The 15,012-nt window shown below is 35.3% G+C and overlaps 1 protein-coding gene across 3 annotated transcripts in view; it reads left to right on the top strand.

The window, feature by feature from the left end:
- Nucleotides 1-15,012, top strand: part of ZDHHC17 (zDHHC palmitoyltransferase 17) — a 104,436-nt gene that overhangs the window by 81,174 nt on the left and 8,250 nt on the right. For 2 of the 3 annotated variants that reach the window (XM_081796217.1, XM_081796218.1), the window contains 5 exons: nucleotides 1,041-1,134; nucleotides 2,002-2,085; nucleotides 3,338-3,495; nucleotides 4,191-4,285; nucleotides 7,102-10,006. In XM_081796217.1, the coding sequence (XP_081652343.1) occupies nucleotides 1,041-1,134; nucleotides 2,002-2,085; nucleotides 3,338-3,495; nucleotides 4,191-4,285; nucleotides 7,102-7,240 (570 nt within the window). In that variant the 3' untranslated portion in view covers nucleotides 7,241-10,006. Of the gene's footprint in view, nucleotides 1-1,040; nucleotides 1,135-2,001; nucleotides 2,086-3,337; nucleotides 3,496-4,190; nucleotides 4,286-7,101; nucleotides 10,007-15,012 lie in introns of those variants that run through there. The other variant, XM_081796219.1, reaches the window with a different exon arrangement.

Genomic DNA, 15,012 nt, shown 5'->3' on the forward strand with positions numbered 1-15,012 from the left:
TTGGAGGTCACTAATGAGTTCTTTTAGTCACTTGACTGATTCAGAGTAATATAGAGAAACTTTTCACAATACTTAAAATAGTATGGCATCATAAACATGAATTTTTTTATTACTTGTCAAGAGCTGAATAATGTATTTTATGTTTTTGCAAGTAATAGGGACTACCTAAACTTGTTAAGCATGGTGTACTTTCTCAGATGGCTCATGCAGTTCAGCAGAAAAGATGCTGTACCTTAATCTCCGAGATCTCAGGAGCCACTGAAAGAGAAAGATATGTACACTTATTGCTTTTTGCTAGATTTGTTAACTTTGGGAAGACATTTTATTAATGACTTTGAATTTTATTTTATTTTTAAAAAATTTTTAAACATTTATTTATTTTTGAGAGAAAGAAACAGAGCATGAGTGGGAGAGGGGCAGAGAAAGAGGGACACAGAATTAGAAGCAGGCTCCAGGCTCTGAGCTGTCAGCACAGAGCCGGATGCGGGGCTCGAACTCATGGATTATGAGATCATGACCTGAGCTGAAGTCCGACACCCAACCGACTGAGCCACCCAGGCATCCCTAATGACTTTGAATTTTAAGAGGTTCTTTTATTCACTTCGAACTTGACCTTCCTTTTAGTAAGGAACAATTTCCTTTTATTAAACAAGAACCAGTATCATGACCATTAATCACAATAGATTTTCATTTGGAAGCCTGGAGAGTGATTTTTTTTAATCAGAAATGTGAGGGATGTGAATTAAATATAATACCATTCATTACAATAGCAAATAGGTCTGTGATTCTTAATTACTTTTGTAAAGTTATGGTTCTGCCCATTCTTAGGAGTTTATATTCCACACTAGCCCTATCCTGTCTTTTCTTTGTTGTTGCAGTTGAAATTCCATTGAAGAAAACAATAGTGGTTTTTGTTTTATTTTGTTCCTTTGGAAATAGAGTTTTGTTTTCTTCTTAATTGTATTTTGAGAAAATAAATGTTCAGCTTCCCTTTCTTTGGTATAATGCCTTTCATAATCTTTTAACATGCTTGTTAACAGATACGGAAACCAGTGAGGTCCAAACACTGTGGTGTATGCAACCGCTGTATAGCAAAATTCGATCATCATTGCCCATGGGTGGGTAACTGTGTAGGTAAGTTTTATTAATGATTTCTAGGTATGTTGTTCATTTAAGTTATTCTAGGTAACTAGTGAATTACAGTTAAATTAGATGTTAGAAACTTCATTCCTACACCCTACTACAGCCCCATTCCTCCCAGTTACCTTCTGGTTGATAAAACAGCAACTCAGCTGTGAGAAAGTTATAAAACCAGTGTCTAGGAATGATTGATATTTCTCTATCAGTTCTTTTTGGTGCCGCCTCTTTCCTGTTTTCTTTAATGGGTAATAGTGAAATTGAGAAGGAGGCAGAATAGTATTGTGTTTTAGTTAAACTGGAGAAAGTAAGGCAATAAAAATACCTGGAAGGATGTTGTGTACAGAAGCAGAGAGGGATGACCAATGGAATTCTGTATACCTCAGTAGTCAAGAATGGTGTGGTCCAAGGAGGTGAACTAAGTGGTCTGAGAGATAACCCTAAGGATTTTATGAGGTGACAGCAGGGAAACATTACAGAGATTGCATAACCGTTGAGAAGAAGCCTTTAAAAAGTTGGATTATAAGGTTTATGCAAATAAAGATAAAATAGAGTTATTTTAAACCTCACAAAGCAAAACAGTACATTAAAACTCAGAATTGAGATTCATTTGGTTCATTGGGACTCTTGACTTCAGAATGAATGTCATTGCAGTCCTTATATCTTTGCGTGTAGTTACAAGCATTCTTAAGACTTTTATTAAAACATTTATTTTCCTGAGGAGCATTTAATCAAGTAATGTATGTGTTTATTGTCCAAACTGTATCACACCTTTCATGGCATTTGTCTATCCCCATCCCCAAAAGGTGTATTTCTAGTTGTTTTTTCTTAGCTGAAAAAAATTGCTTCTGTGTTGTTCTTTAGGTGCAGGCAACCATAGATACTTTATGGGCTACCTATTCTTCTTGCTTTTTATGATCTGCTGGATGATTTATGGTTGTATTTCTTGTGAGTACAATTAGCTTTTTACCTTCTTAAGACAATTGTATACTTTTGCGTATTACCATGTTAGCAAAATATAATGGTGATAAGTCTTTTAACTAAAAATTAACGGCTTTGGACACCTTACTGCACTGAAGCATAAGGAAAAAATAGATATAGAACTATAAACATACTCAACATATAGCATAAGCAACAGAATTATAGTTAATTCTGAAAAACATGTTAGCTTAATAGGCTTTGCAAAGCTTCTGGGTAAACTACATCAACATTTTTCACATCACGTGCTTGCCTTACTCTAGTAGCTTACAGATTTTGTGACTGTGCTAGTTGCTCTTCCTTACCAGACAGTTGGGAAAGTATAGTGAACTTCACACAGAACTTGAAATATTTTGAAAAGTAAGGTGTAATTATTGCTTGCTAGAGAATATTAAAAGTTACTCTTTTAAGAATAAATTGCCATTCACTTGATCATATGGGTATAGAGGAAATGATGTTTTTGTTTTGTTTTGTTTTTTACACTGAGAACATGGTTTGAGAAGGGGTAAATGAAGATGTTAGTTACTACGCTTCAGGGCTTGGTGGTACTTATCATAATATATATTATAGCCTGGCTTAAAAATAGGACTTGGAAGGATGATTTCCTAGTCCTCTTCTCCCACAGATATTAAGAATAATGTCTGTTATTGCCCTGATGAAAAAGGAGGCTACTTCCTCAAATAGAGATTAATGGAGAGAAATATTTGATAAAAGATCTTGACCTAACTTCTGGCCCAACACACCAGAGAGAGAATACGGCCTAAAGCAGCAGTAGTTTTTATGGCAGCAACTCTCAAAGAGGATACTTTTGTTTTGGAAAAAGCCCCTCTCACGGAGATGATCTCATTGTATTTATTATATGTTCCCCCCCCAAAAAAAATTTTTTTTACTTATATGCATGTCACCTTATCTCTGTATAAAGATGTTAATCATTATATGTAGGCAATGCCAATCAAATAAAAACTATACTATTTACGTACAGTAGTTTTTTTGTTTGTTTTTTAAGATTGCTGCTTTGTCCATTTCTATCTTTGCTCTGATTTTTTCACTGATGTAGAAAGGGATTATTTAGAAGTATAAAAGTATAAACAATTTGTATCGAAAGTTATCAGTTAAATCTAGACTTTTGGATCATGTTTTCTAAGTGGTGCCTCTTGCAGTTGTCTTCGTGAGGTGGTTGGATGATTACTGAGTAAATGTGAAACTTCTGTTCTCATTTTAGACTGGGGACTCCACTGTGAGACCACTTACACCAAGGATGGATTTTGGACATATATTACTCAAATTGCTACATGTTCACCTTGGATGTTTTGGATGTTTCTGAACAGTATTTTTCATTTCATGTGGGTGGCTGTATTACTCATGTGTCAGATGTACCAGGTATGTGCAAGTACATGGCTGGTTCTTTAGTGTGCTGACAACTCTTAAAACTCCATTCCTTGTTGAAAGATAATAATGCATTCTGTTTCCAACCAATCCAGCTTTTCAAGGATTAAAATTTTCCACTTAGTTTCCTTCCTCTTCCTTTACTCTTTACTTTTCCTTTCTAGCTCCCACTCTCCCTCCTCCTCTCCTTCTTATAGTATGAATTTTCTTTTTATATTATGAATTTTCAATACTACTTGTGACAAAACGTATTTCTGTTGTTCCTGATTCAGCTATATCCATTTGGATATAGGTGTGAGCTCAGATCGATGATGCCGTTAGTTTTGTGTTTATTCATAATGTTTTATTACCTACAAATGTCAGTATTTATTCAAGAGTCTTTTTTTAAATTAAGGATTTTTTTGAAAGCTCTTTTTTAAAGGGGCTCATGGAGAGGTGGTCTGTGTACATAGTGTCCATCTCTCCCCAAGCCCAATGCCAAATCACCTGTGCTTTAAACATTTTTCCTGTTTAACTGGCTACTTTTCACCAGAGTCAAAGTGATACCATGTAAACAAGCTTGACAATCTCCTAATGGAAAAACAGAAACAGATTTCACCACTTTTTCCCCCTTGAGAATTAACTTCTTTTACATTAAAACTTATTTTCCATCAGAGGGAGTTAATGGTTTGCTTTCTCTTACCTCCTAGATATCATGTTTAGGTATCACTACAAATGAAAGAATGAATGCCAGAAGATATAAGCACTTTAAAGTCACAACAACATCTATTGAAAGCCCATTCAAGTACGTACATGTTTATAAGTTTAATATTTTATTTTGGCATATAAAATTCCTTACTAACCAAACTTAGCAAATATCTAGTGAATACATCAAAGAGAAATATTTTTTTTAGGTATGTCAATAGGATATGAAACAGGGAATTTTTCTTTTGTTTAGCAAGATGTAAAATAGCTTAGAAATCCTACTGAATTCTAAGATTTCTGCCAGACATAGCATTGGTTAGTTTACCATAACTTTAGAATTCATCACATTAACTGCATGTGAATTTGTAACATTTTTTTTTTCTTATTTGCACAGTTCTAACTCTATTGATCTACTAACATTTGGTATAAACAGAAGTCTTTATACATTAATATTCAGCTTTAACATTGCCATAAGTTTTTACAAGTTTTCACTGATAAATGAATGTATCCAGAGAATTGAAATATGATTTTTAAAATATAATCAATTGAAATTTGTATATAGGGAAATTTTCTAGACTCTAGGGCAGCTGCTTTTCAGTGTGAATTATTTTATTTGTCCTTTGAATGACAGAAAAATTTCTGTACACATAGTTTTATTTTATATTTCCTTTTTTTAATTGAGGTGTAATATATAACATTTCAAATGTACAACATAATGATATTTGTGTATCTTGAAAAATGACCAACACAATAAGTCTAGCTAACATTTGTCACCATACATAGTTACAGAATTTTTTTTCTTGTGATAAGAACTTTTTAAGATGTGTCTTGGCACCTTTCAAATATGGAACATAGAACTATTAACTGTAGTCACAATGCTGTGCATTATATCCCCATGACTTATTAATTTTATAACTAAGTGTGTACCTTTTGACTCCTCTCACTTATTTTGCCGACACCACACCCGCAGCCCTCTGAGAATCACCAGTCTATTCCTTGTGAGCTTGGTATTGTTTGTTTAGATTCCATATATAAGTGAGATTATATGGTTTTTGTCTTTATCTTTCTAATTAATTTCACTTAGTCTGAAGCCCTCAAAGTCCATTCATGTTGTCACAAATGGCAAGATTTCCTTATTTTTTATGGCTGAATAATACTGCGTGCACGCGTGTGTGTTGTATGTACATACATATACCACATTCTCTTCATTCATCCATCGATGAACACTTACGTTGTTTCTATGTCATGACTGTTGTAAATAATGCTGCAGTGAACTTGAGGGTACATATATCTTTTCAAATTAGTGGGGTTTTTTTTTGTTAGTTTCTTGTTTTTTGTTTTTTCAGGTGTTTTGCTTTTTTTTCCCCAGACAGATACTCAGAATTGGAATTGCTGGATCATATGGTAGTTCTAGGTTTAGTTTTTTTGAGGACTCTACTGTTTTCCTAGTAGCTGCAACAATTTAACCTTCCCACCAATAGTGCATAAGACATCCCTATTCTCCACATACTCACCAAACTTGTTAGTTCTTATCTTTTTGATACTAGCCATCCTAGCAGATAGCAGATGTGAAGTGCTATCTCATTGTGATTTTGATTTGCATTTCTTTGAAGATTAGTGAGCATCTTTTCATGTATCTGTTCGTCATCTCTATGTTTTTGGAAAAATGTCTGTTCAGATCTTCTGCCCATTTTCTAATTGAATTGTTTTTTTCTTTTGAGTTGTATGAGTTCTCTTTGCTCTTGAGTTGTAGGAGTTCTTTATATATTTTAGATATTAATCCCTTATTGTATATGATCTCCACATACTTTTTCCCATTCAGTAGGTTGCCTTCTCATTTTGTCGAGGGTTTCTTTTCTTGTACAGAAGCTTTCTACTTTGATGTAGTCTCACTTGTTTACTTTGCTTTGGTTTATATTAAAAAATTCATTGCCAAGATCCATGTCAAGGAGCTGACCACCTATGTTTTCTTCTAGCAATTCTGTGGTTTCATATCTTGCATTTAAGCCTTTAATCCAGTTTGAATTAATTTTTGTGTGCGGTATGATATAGTGGACCTGTTTCATTCTTTTGTGTGTAGCTGTCCAGTTTTCCCAACATCATTTATTGAAGAGACTATGCTGTTCAGTAGTTCAGATATATAGCTCAAATAGCTCAATATATAGTTCAAATATATATGTATATATTTAATTTTACATTTAGTTTGATGCTGAAAAGTAGTAGTTTCCTAATTATATGAAGTATTTAAAACTTTTGATTTTTACTCAAGCTACTTGGCCTTCAATTTTTTGTGATGCTATTAATTATTGCATGCTTCTGGAAAGCATACAAACCGTTAAATGAAAGCAAAAATAAGGGAGTTGGGTAGTTTTGAGAATTCTCCCATAGGCACGATTATTATATAAAATGGAAAACTGTGACTGCTTTTCCAGAGGTATTCTTCAAGTCCTAAAATTCCCTGAACTTACCCTTGACATTTCTTTTCTTAAATTGTTACTTTTAGGTACATTGCCAGATTCATGCTGTTTGTAATCATTTTGCCTTTTACTTTCTCAATTTTGGATAGACTTTGTCTCCTTGCCAAAGAGCTTCCCATCAAGGAAGAGTTTTATAAAAAAAATTACATAGGACACAGGAATGAAAGAAATGCAGATTTGAATAACTTTAAAATATAATTGTGTAACCCATTAAATTAACAAAAGAGAGAAGAAAAATTAGTGTTGGCAGAACTATGAAGAAACATTAATGCATATATATTTGGTAGAGTTATAAACAAACAGGTTCTTTCTGGAAAGTAACCTGAGTTTTTAAGTTTAGGAAAGTATATATTTAACACCAAAATTAAATTAAACTCATATATCAAATTACTGTACTAATAGGCTTTTTCTTTTTCTTTTTGTTGGGGGGATATTTTAGCCATGGATGTGTAAGGAACATTATAGACTTCTTTGAATTTCGATGCTGTGGCCTCTTTCGTCCTGTTATCGTGGACTGGACCAGGCAGTATACAATAGAATATGACCAAATATCAGGATCTGGGTACCAGCTCGTGTAGCAACATCTTTATCCTATGAAGCATATTGCTGAGTGGTGCCTGAAAATTGTGTCTGTCCGTGTCTCTCTCACACTCGAATCCACATTTTTGAACAATAGCATGCTATATGTAGGGCTAACAGTGGATTTTACAGTCTTTTTTTCAACACTTTATTAACAAAAGTAAACATGGACAGAGCACACTGCCACTTCTGGGAAGAATAAAGATCATAAAAAGGAATTTTAATGGTTCGTAATGTGGGAATTCACAACATACTCAACTTTTTGGTTTTGTTCTCATAACATTTTTCACGAAGAAAGAGTGAACTTATTCTGAACTTATTCTGTTGATAGACATGGTATACTGATCAGAAATGTTCAATTCTAGCTAAAACTAAATTTATGATTTATGGCTAAATTTTATGATGCACTCTACTATGACTATTGCAATTAATTCCAGGAGAATGGTCTCAAATTGATTCAGACTAGTATTATGTACATTTTAGAATGTACATGTAAATACTGTGATCAAAATCATGTGGTTTTATTAGGGATCTACTGTAATGTGTCTTCAAGGGCACGAGAAAATAATGTTCACAAGAATATGTGCTAACACTATTTTATTGCCATCAGCTGTTGCAATGCTGATATATTTCTAGTTCAGTGAAATAATTTGTAGTAACCTTGCTCTGAGGTTTTATGGTCTGATTAATAAAGCACTTGCATGAGTATAGTAAGTCATGTTATTTTGTTCAAACTTAAAAGCCCTACTAAGTGCATGATACACCTCATAGAATACTAGCACATACTATCCAGTAAAGCATAAATTAGAATTTAATTTGATGTGCAAACAGTCCAATTTTTAAGAGTTGAGGTAATTTCAAAGCAGAGCAAATAAGTTCATGCAAAATTCTCAGTAATAGAGATAAATGGATATACTTCTAGAATTCTGAGCTGCGAAATAAATTGTAAACAAAATAATGGAGTTTAGCTAAAAATGGAGCATGATCTCTGTACATATAGCACATGTGAATAAAAGAAAAGCTAATGGTATATTCTGGTTTTTAAAAAATGACCTATCAGAAAGAATTTAATCCTCAAGATTATTTCAATTTCCCCAATATTGAATGTTTTGAGGTTTGTTAATGCTGTCTGAAACCATTTCAGAAAGATCTTCTTATTGTTAAATGTGATGCACTGATCAATTTTTGTTGCAGCATTTCCATACTCTCACGGTGAACTATTAGTCACTGCTTCCATAAATATTGTTTACAGAGTGAGACTTGGTTTAGTCCTCTTAAGTGCTGTAGCAAACTGTGGTTCGAGCAACCTGTGGGAAACCTGTGAGAGGGAATGGGCTTGGGGGAGGGTGGGGAAAGGGTGGTCAGACTGATGACAGATCCTAGACCAGTGTAAAGATTGTGTATCTGTATATAAATAATTTATCAAATAGTTTTCTCTTTGTGTCTGTATGTGTTAGTGTATTCAAAGCTGCTCATTTCATTTTATCCAACCAAAAAGAAAAGGGAGATAACCTAATGAGCTTCTAGTGATGTTCAATATTGCTGTTAATAGGCATTATACCCTGCAAGTTCCACTGCATGTCTGAAGCTTGGTAAAATTAGTATTCTCTGTAAAATGCAGATTACAGGTATTAAAGCAATCTAGTGGTATACCCGCCCCTTGCCTTAGTAAGAGGAGCAGTGAAAATGTATATAGTTGATGTTCAGTATTTCCAAGTACCATTTTTATATAGTAGTTTCTTTGACCATAAGTCACACATCAGAAAGATTACCTTTAGTGTATTTGAGTGTTTTAATATTAGAAAATTGGCATACGTACTTTATTTTTGAAAAGGGAAAAGATGGGTGTGGGGTGGCAATAGCATTGTGCCATTTTGTCATAGAATGTAAAAAATTGGTTAACTTTACAAATGTCTCTGCTAGTTTTGACTACTAATTGGGGGAAATTTTAGATAATTTTTAAATTCAAAGTTATTTATAAAAGGCTAGAATTTGTTTTAATTTTTTGTATTTTGAGCCACTTCACATGAAGACTCGGTTGCAATTTTTATTGGATACATTTTTATTAACAGTCGAATATAATGGTGGTATTCTCAAGAGTTTGGATAAGAGTGTTGTTACCATGTTCTTTCTTTGTGGTACAATATTCTTTTCAGTGCAAAAGAGATGTCTTTCAGTTCAATAGAAAAGATACTCTAGATACAGAAGTACGTGGAAAATACTAGCAATGTTAATGCTTTCGTACTAACCATCTCGCAGTGCCGGTAAGATCTATAGTTTAGAGATGGTCAGGTGGTCAGATAGCCAGGAGCCAGCTATGCAGCAGTGTACTGTACCGTCCGTTTACTTACTTTATAAGTCGTGTGTGTGGAACCAGCTTAACCCAGTTCTAAAGTTGTGTATGAAGGTGACCCTTTGGGGAATAGTTCATATCAGCTTAATTGGATACTTATAGCAAATAGGAACTTACTTCTCAGCCCGGAACATGAATTACTTCTTTGGAGTTTTTTTCCTTCACATTTTTGTTCCCAGGAATTTATTTGAAATATTAATAGGCATAAAGCAGTATCATTATACTTAAGCTATGGATATTTTTATTTTATATTTTCTTTATTTATAACTGTGCCAAGTATTATTTTGCTACTTACCGTGTTACTCTGTGGAAAGAAAAACCTGTAAAGTGTTTAATAAATTAGCTCTCCTTACATAAATTAAATCTGTTAAAATTTTGTAAAATATTAATCAGAATAAATATTGACTCTTAAGCGTGTGTTTGTTTGTTATTTCGTTCAGTTCACTTCAAGAAATTGACGAGACACTGGGTAGTGGTAACCTATTATATTGAAAAGATTATTATGTATATTTGTATCTGGAACAACTAGGATTCAAGTGGGAGGACTAGAAATTAGCAAAAGTAAAAGGTGGTGGTAGTATTTTAAAAAACTCTAATCCCATGTCTATGTATATGTATGTAATTAATACTTTGTAAGTAAAAGGAAATTTTTCTTTAAGAATTTTGGATTCCATAGAGTAATTAGGATCCTCAAGGACTGTATGAATCTCCAAGTTTTAAATCTAAGTATTATCTAGAGACACTGTGGTAAAATTTTGGAAAAGGAAACCTACCAAACATTGATCTTAGTTACTTGAAAAGCTATGCATCATAACTTCTTTTTTGGGGAATTTAAAAAGGAGAAATTGTGAAGGTGCCTTTTCCTGCATGTGCATGTCCACATGATTGTTTATGGGTTGAGAACCCAGTGGTATTAAGTATTTTCAGACTGGAATAATTAATACTCATTTCATAATTATTTTATGATGTTTAAAGTAATGCGTCCAGAGCTGTGTAGAGCTCAAGGAACAATATTTTGAACAAGTATAAAAATAAAGCAAATTCTGCAACAAGCCATCAATTTTCATTCCGGGTATATTTCTCCCCTTCATTGTTGACTTACATGGATCTCTCAGCCCTTCCCAAGATTGGTAGGTTGTACCAAGATAAGGATACCAGATTCTAAGAGTTTATAGAGATAACTGGAAACAAGTGGTATGTATCAGGACAAGAAATCTTAGCTTCTTGTCAAAAAGTAAATCTTCAGTTTCATAAAGTTGTTCATATTAAGAGTTACTTATTAAATATCTTTATGTGACTTTACAAAATGGAAAGTCTGTAATTCCAAGTGGGATATTCAGAATGTTCCTTCATCGGGGTCAGCTAAGTCACAAACTCCAGGAAACCAGATGTGCCTTTTAGAAAACTTTTTGCCTTTGGAGTATGAATTTTTTGCTTGGATAAATTTTACCTGAACATCTGTCATCAGACATTTACTTCGATTGAACAATACGTTTTAATAGCAGTGTTTCTAGCACTCCAAAAAAGGGACTGTTTCCATTCAAAGCATCAGAAAGCCTCATTGCTGCTGGCTTGCATCTGTAGGTTTAAAGTTTTCATCAAATTTGGAAATTTTCAGTTATTAGGTCTTCAAATATTTTTCCTTTTCCCTCCCCCACCCTCAGGAAACTCTAGGTACACATTGATTAGGCAACTTGAGATTGTCCTACAGCTCATGATCAGTTCATTTTTTATTTTTGAGAGAGCACGGGGAAGGGTAGAAGGGGAGGGAGAGAGAATCTTAGACTCCATGCCCAGTGCAGAGCCCAATGCTAAGATCATGATCTGAGATCATGACCTGAGCTGAAATCAAGAGTTGGACACTTAACTCTGAGCCACCCAGGTGCCCCAGTCAGTTCACTTTTTAAATTCTCTTTTTCCCCAGTATTTAGTTTGGGTTGTCTTCAGGTCTTTAAGTTCACTTAAATCTTTTTCTGTCTAGTTTAGTCTATTGTCAATACTATTTAGGCATTTAGGGGATTTTTCATCTCCGACATAGTTTTCACCTACAGTGTTTGATTTAGACCATTTTTTATATCTTCTGTCTCTACTGTTTTGAAGATATGGATGGAGTACACTGATAATTAACTTTTTATTTTTTTTATATTTTTAAAAGTGAGAGTGAGTAAGCAGGGGAGGAGTAGAGAGAGAGGGAGAGAGAATCCCAAGTTGGCTCTGCTCTCAGCATAGAGCCCAGCACGGGGCTCAGTGTCACAAACTGTGAGATCATGATCTGAGCCAAAGTCAAGAGTCACGCTCAACCAACTGAGCCATCCAGGTGCCCCATAATTAACTTTTAATATCCTTACCTGCTAATTTTCACATCTATGTCAGGTTGGGTTGGTTTTGATTTTTCCTCATTGTTGCAAGTTGTATTTTCCTGCTTCTTGACATGACTAGTAATTTTTTTTTCTTTTCAAATTTTTATTTAAGATGACTAGTAATTTTTGATTTGGTGACAGACACTATGAATTGAGTACTGGATATTTTTGTATTCCTACAAAAATTGCAGAGCTTTGTTCTGTGATGCAGTTATTTGGAAGCTTCAGTTCTTTCAGATTTTGTTGTTAGCAAGATTGGTTAGGCAGGACCGAGCAGTGTTCAATTTAGGATTAATTATTCCCCATTGTTGAGATGAGCAAGAGCAATGTACTCCATCGAAAGCCCCATGAATTGTGTTTCCCCGTGTCACTGGTGGCAATGAACAGGAACTATTCCCAGCTCCATGTGAGCACCAGACTTTGTTCTAAGTCTTTCAGTTGCTTTTTTTCTCTGGTCTTGGACAGTTACCTCACAGGCGCTATCAGCACATGGCTGAAGACTTGCAAAGTGGGGGGTGGGTTGTCCTCTTCATGTCTGTGGAGTTATTTTTCTGTACGGCTCTCTCAGGTCCTTTGAACTCTAGCTGCCTTGGCCCCTCTGGACTCCACTCAGTCTCAACTTGGGGTGCCTCCCAACCCCACCTGTGTTTTCCCTCCTTGCACTACAGCTGTAGCTTGGAAACTCTCAAAACTAGTGAAACTGCTAAGCCTAAGACTGATCTCATTTCCCCATCACTGTTCTTTGTTGCCTGTTGTCCAAGGCCTGAAAACTTTTTTTTTTTCCGATGTAATTTGTGGTTTTGGTGTTTCAAGTGAGAGGGTAAATCTGGCCTGTTACTTTCATTTTTGCTTTAAGTGGAAGTCTGAGTTAACACATTTTTTAAAATTTTGTTTTAATTTCTGATACAGAAAATATTGGTAGATGTAATTGATCATAAACAATAGCTCCTTGGGCTCCTCAACAATGTAAGAATGTAAAGGGGTCCTGAGATAAAAAAAAAAAAAAAAGTTTGAGAACCAGTGGACCAGATTCCCAGTGCTTCTTTTAATATGTTAGTGGTTCCATGTGCAACTAAAGGCTCTCGAGTTAAAACAGACTTCTCAACCACATGTTCTCAAGGCCTTCATTACGCTAGTGTGTCCTGTGAATCTACAGCTGTGTGTGTATTGATACAGATTGGTAGCAGCAACACTTGCTAAACTTAACTGATCCTGAAGATTTTTGGGAACTAGAGTTCCCAGCCCTCCTCAAATATACCAAACCACCACAAAGGACTGAAAACATCCCAGTTGGGTCACTTTAAAAATAAAAGTATTTATTTACCATTCAGCACTTTAATAACACATTTGGATTACTTTTGGGCTACCCTGTTGACTTATTCCAAATGATGAAAGTGATTCCTCCCAGAACAGAGCCTACACAAAGCCAAATTTCTTCTTCCACTCCTAGAACCACTGGTAGCTAATTTTACATTTTGGGGGGAGCTGTTTGTTATGGCTCCCAATTTAAGAATAATTTTGAGTAGGTTGTTTATTGGGTAGAAACCTCAAATTAGTAGGCACCTGGCAGCTTTGTTTAGAGTAATTTCCTTTCAGATATCTACTAATATCTCCAATATAATTTGGGAAACTTAGTAGGTATGGGAAATGTTGGTTCTGTGTGGGGAATGGTTTAATATTTACATTTGGGTTACCTGTAGCTACCTAACCAACCTCTCAAAAATTTAGTAGCTTAAAATGGTGTTTTTGTTCACAGATCTCTAGTTTGCTCAGGACTCAACAGGAATAGCTCACCTTGTTCCACTTGGTGTGGGCTGGGATGTTCAAAACTGGGGACTGGAATAATCTGAAGGCTCACTCATGTCAGTTAATACTGGCTGATGGTCGAGATCTCTCAGTGGAGGCTATGGCTGTAATACCTCCATGTGGTTTGGACTTCCTCAAAACATGGCAGCTGAGTTCCAAGATTAAGCTTCCAAAGGGAAAGAGGCAGGCAAAAACCATTGCCTTTTCTAACCTCACCTTGTCCAACATATTGTGCTAAAAATGAGTCACTAGGTTGGCCTTTATTCAGAGGGAGGGGAATTAGTCTCCGTGTTTTGTTGGGAATGTCAAAGAATCTGTGGGCAAGTTCTAAAACTACTACATACAGATTTAGAAGTTATTCCATAACTGTTCTTCAATTCAGCCTATCTTCATTTATGGTTGATTAGCTTCCCCAGCCTGCTTAACAAAGAGGCCTTCCCCTCTCCCACAGTGGAACTTGTCTTCTAAGACCACATGAGGTGCTCAAGGCTATGACGTAAATAAGCATGAATTCTTTCACCTAGTACATCCTCAGTTGATTTCTTCCCACTAAGTTTCTGCTTATGTTTTTGATGCCATACATAGCACAACCGCTGTAGCTTTTCAAAATAAGCAATACAGTCTGTTAAAACAGGCTTTGGACAAGATTAAGATATGTTCATTGATCATGCTGGTTTATTTTACCAATCTCACACCTTACCCCTGAAATTAAAGGTTAGATTGAGTCTTTGATAAAAGTTTCTGGGGAAATAGTGAAAATATTGTGTATAGTCTGGTGCCTCCTTTTCTACGTGAGCCAGCTGAATGTGTCAGGACACTGCAACATTCTTTGTAACTTATGCAGGATTGAAATGTTTGAGGAAATCACTTCAGTTTCCAGGATTTAGTAAGTTACCATGTATCAGGTCAGAGTGGCGTCTAAAAAATGTCACACCAAGCCTCAGGTTCTGTACTTGTCTGTAGGTAGCTGTTTGTAATGATCTTTAGACTTAGATGAATTAAATATTTCAGTGTTTTGTTTAACTGTGCCCACCACCCTGGGTCCTTGTGCCTTTCTGAGGAGCTTATTAGAATGGCTTCTATGGCCCTACCTCTAGAGTCTGCTTCTGTAGGGCCTGGGAATCTGCTTTTTAATACTCCTTGGTGATTCTAATGCAGGTTGTTTAAGGAGAATAACCACCAGCTAGAGTGGGGCGGGCAGGTGGGTGGGGGATGCTGCCCGACCATCTCTCAAGAGCTGGAATCGGTTGCC

This window comes from Panthera onca, chromosome B4 (assembly GCF_046562875.1).
Source record: "Panthera onca isolate mPanOnc1 chromosome B4, mPanOnc1 haplotype 2, whole genome shotgun sequence".
Taxonomy (NCBI): Eukaryota; Metazoa; Chordata; class Mammalia; order Carnivora; family Felidae; genus Panthera; species Panthera onca.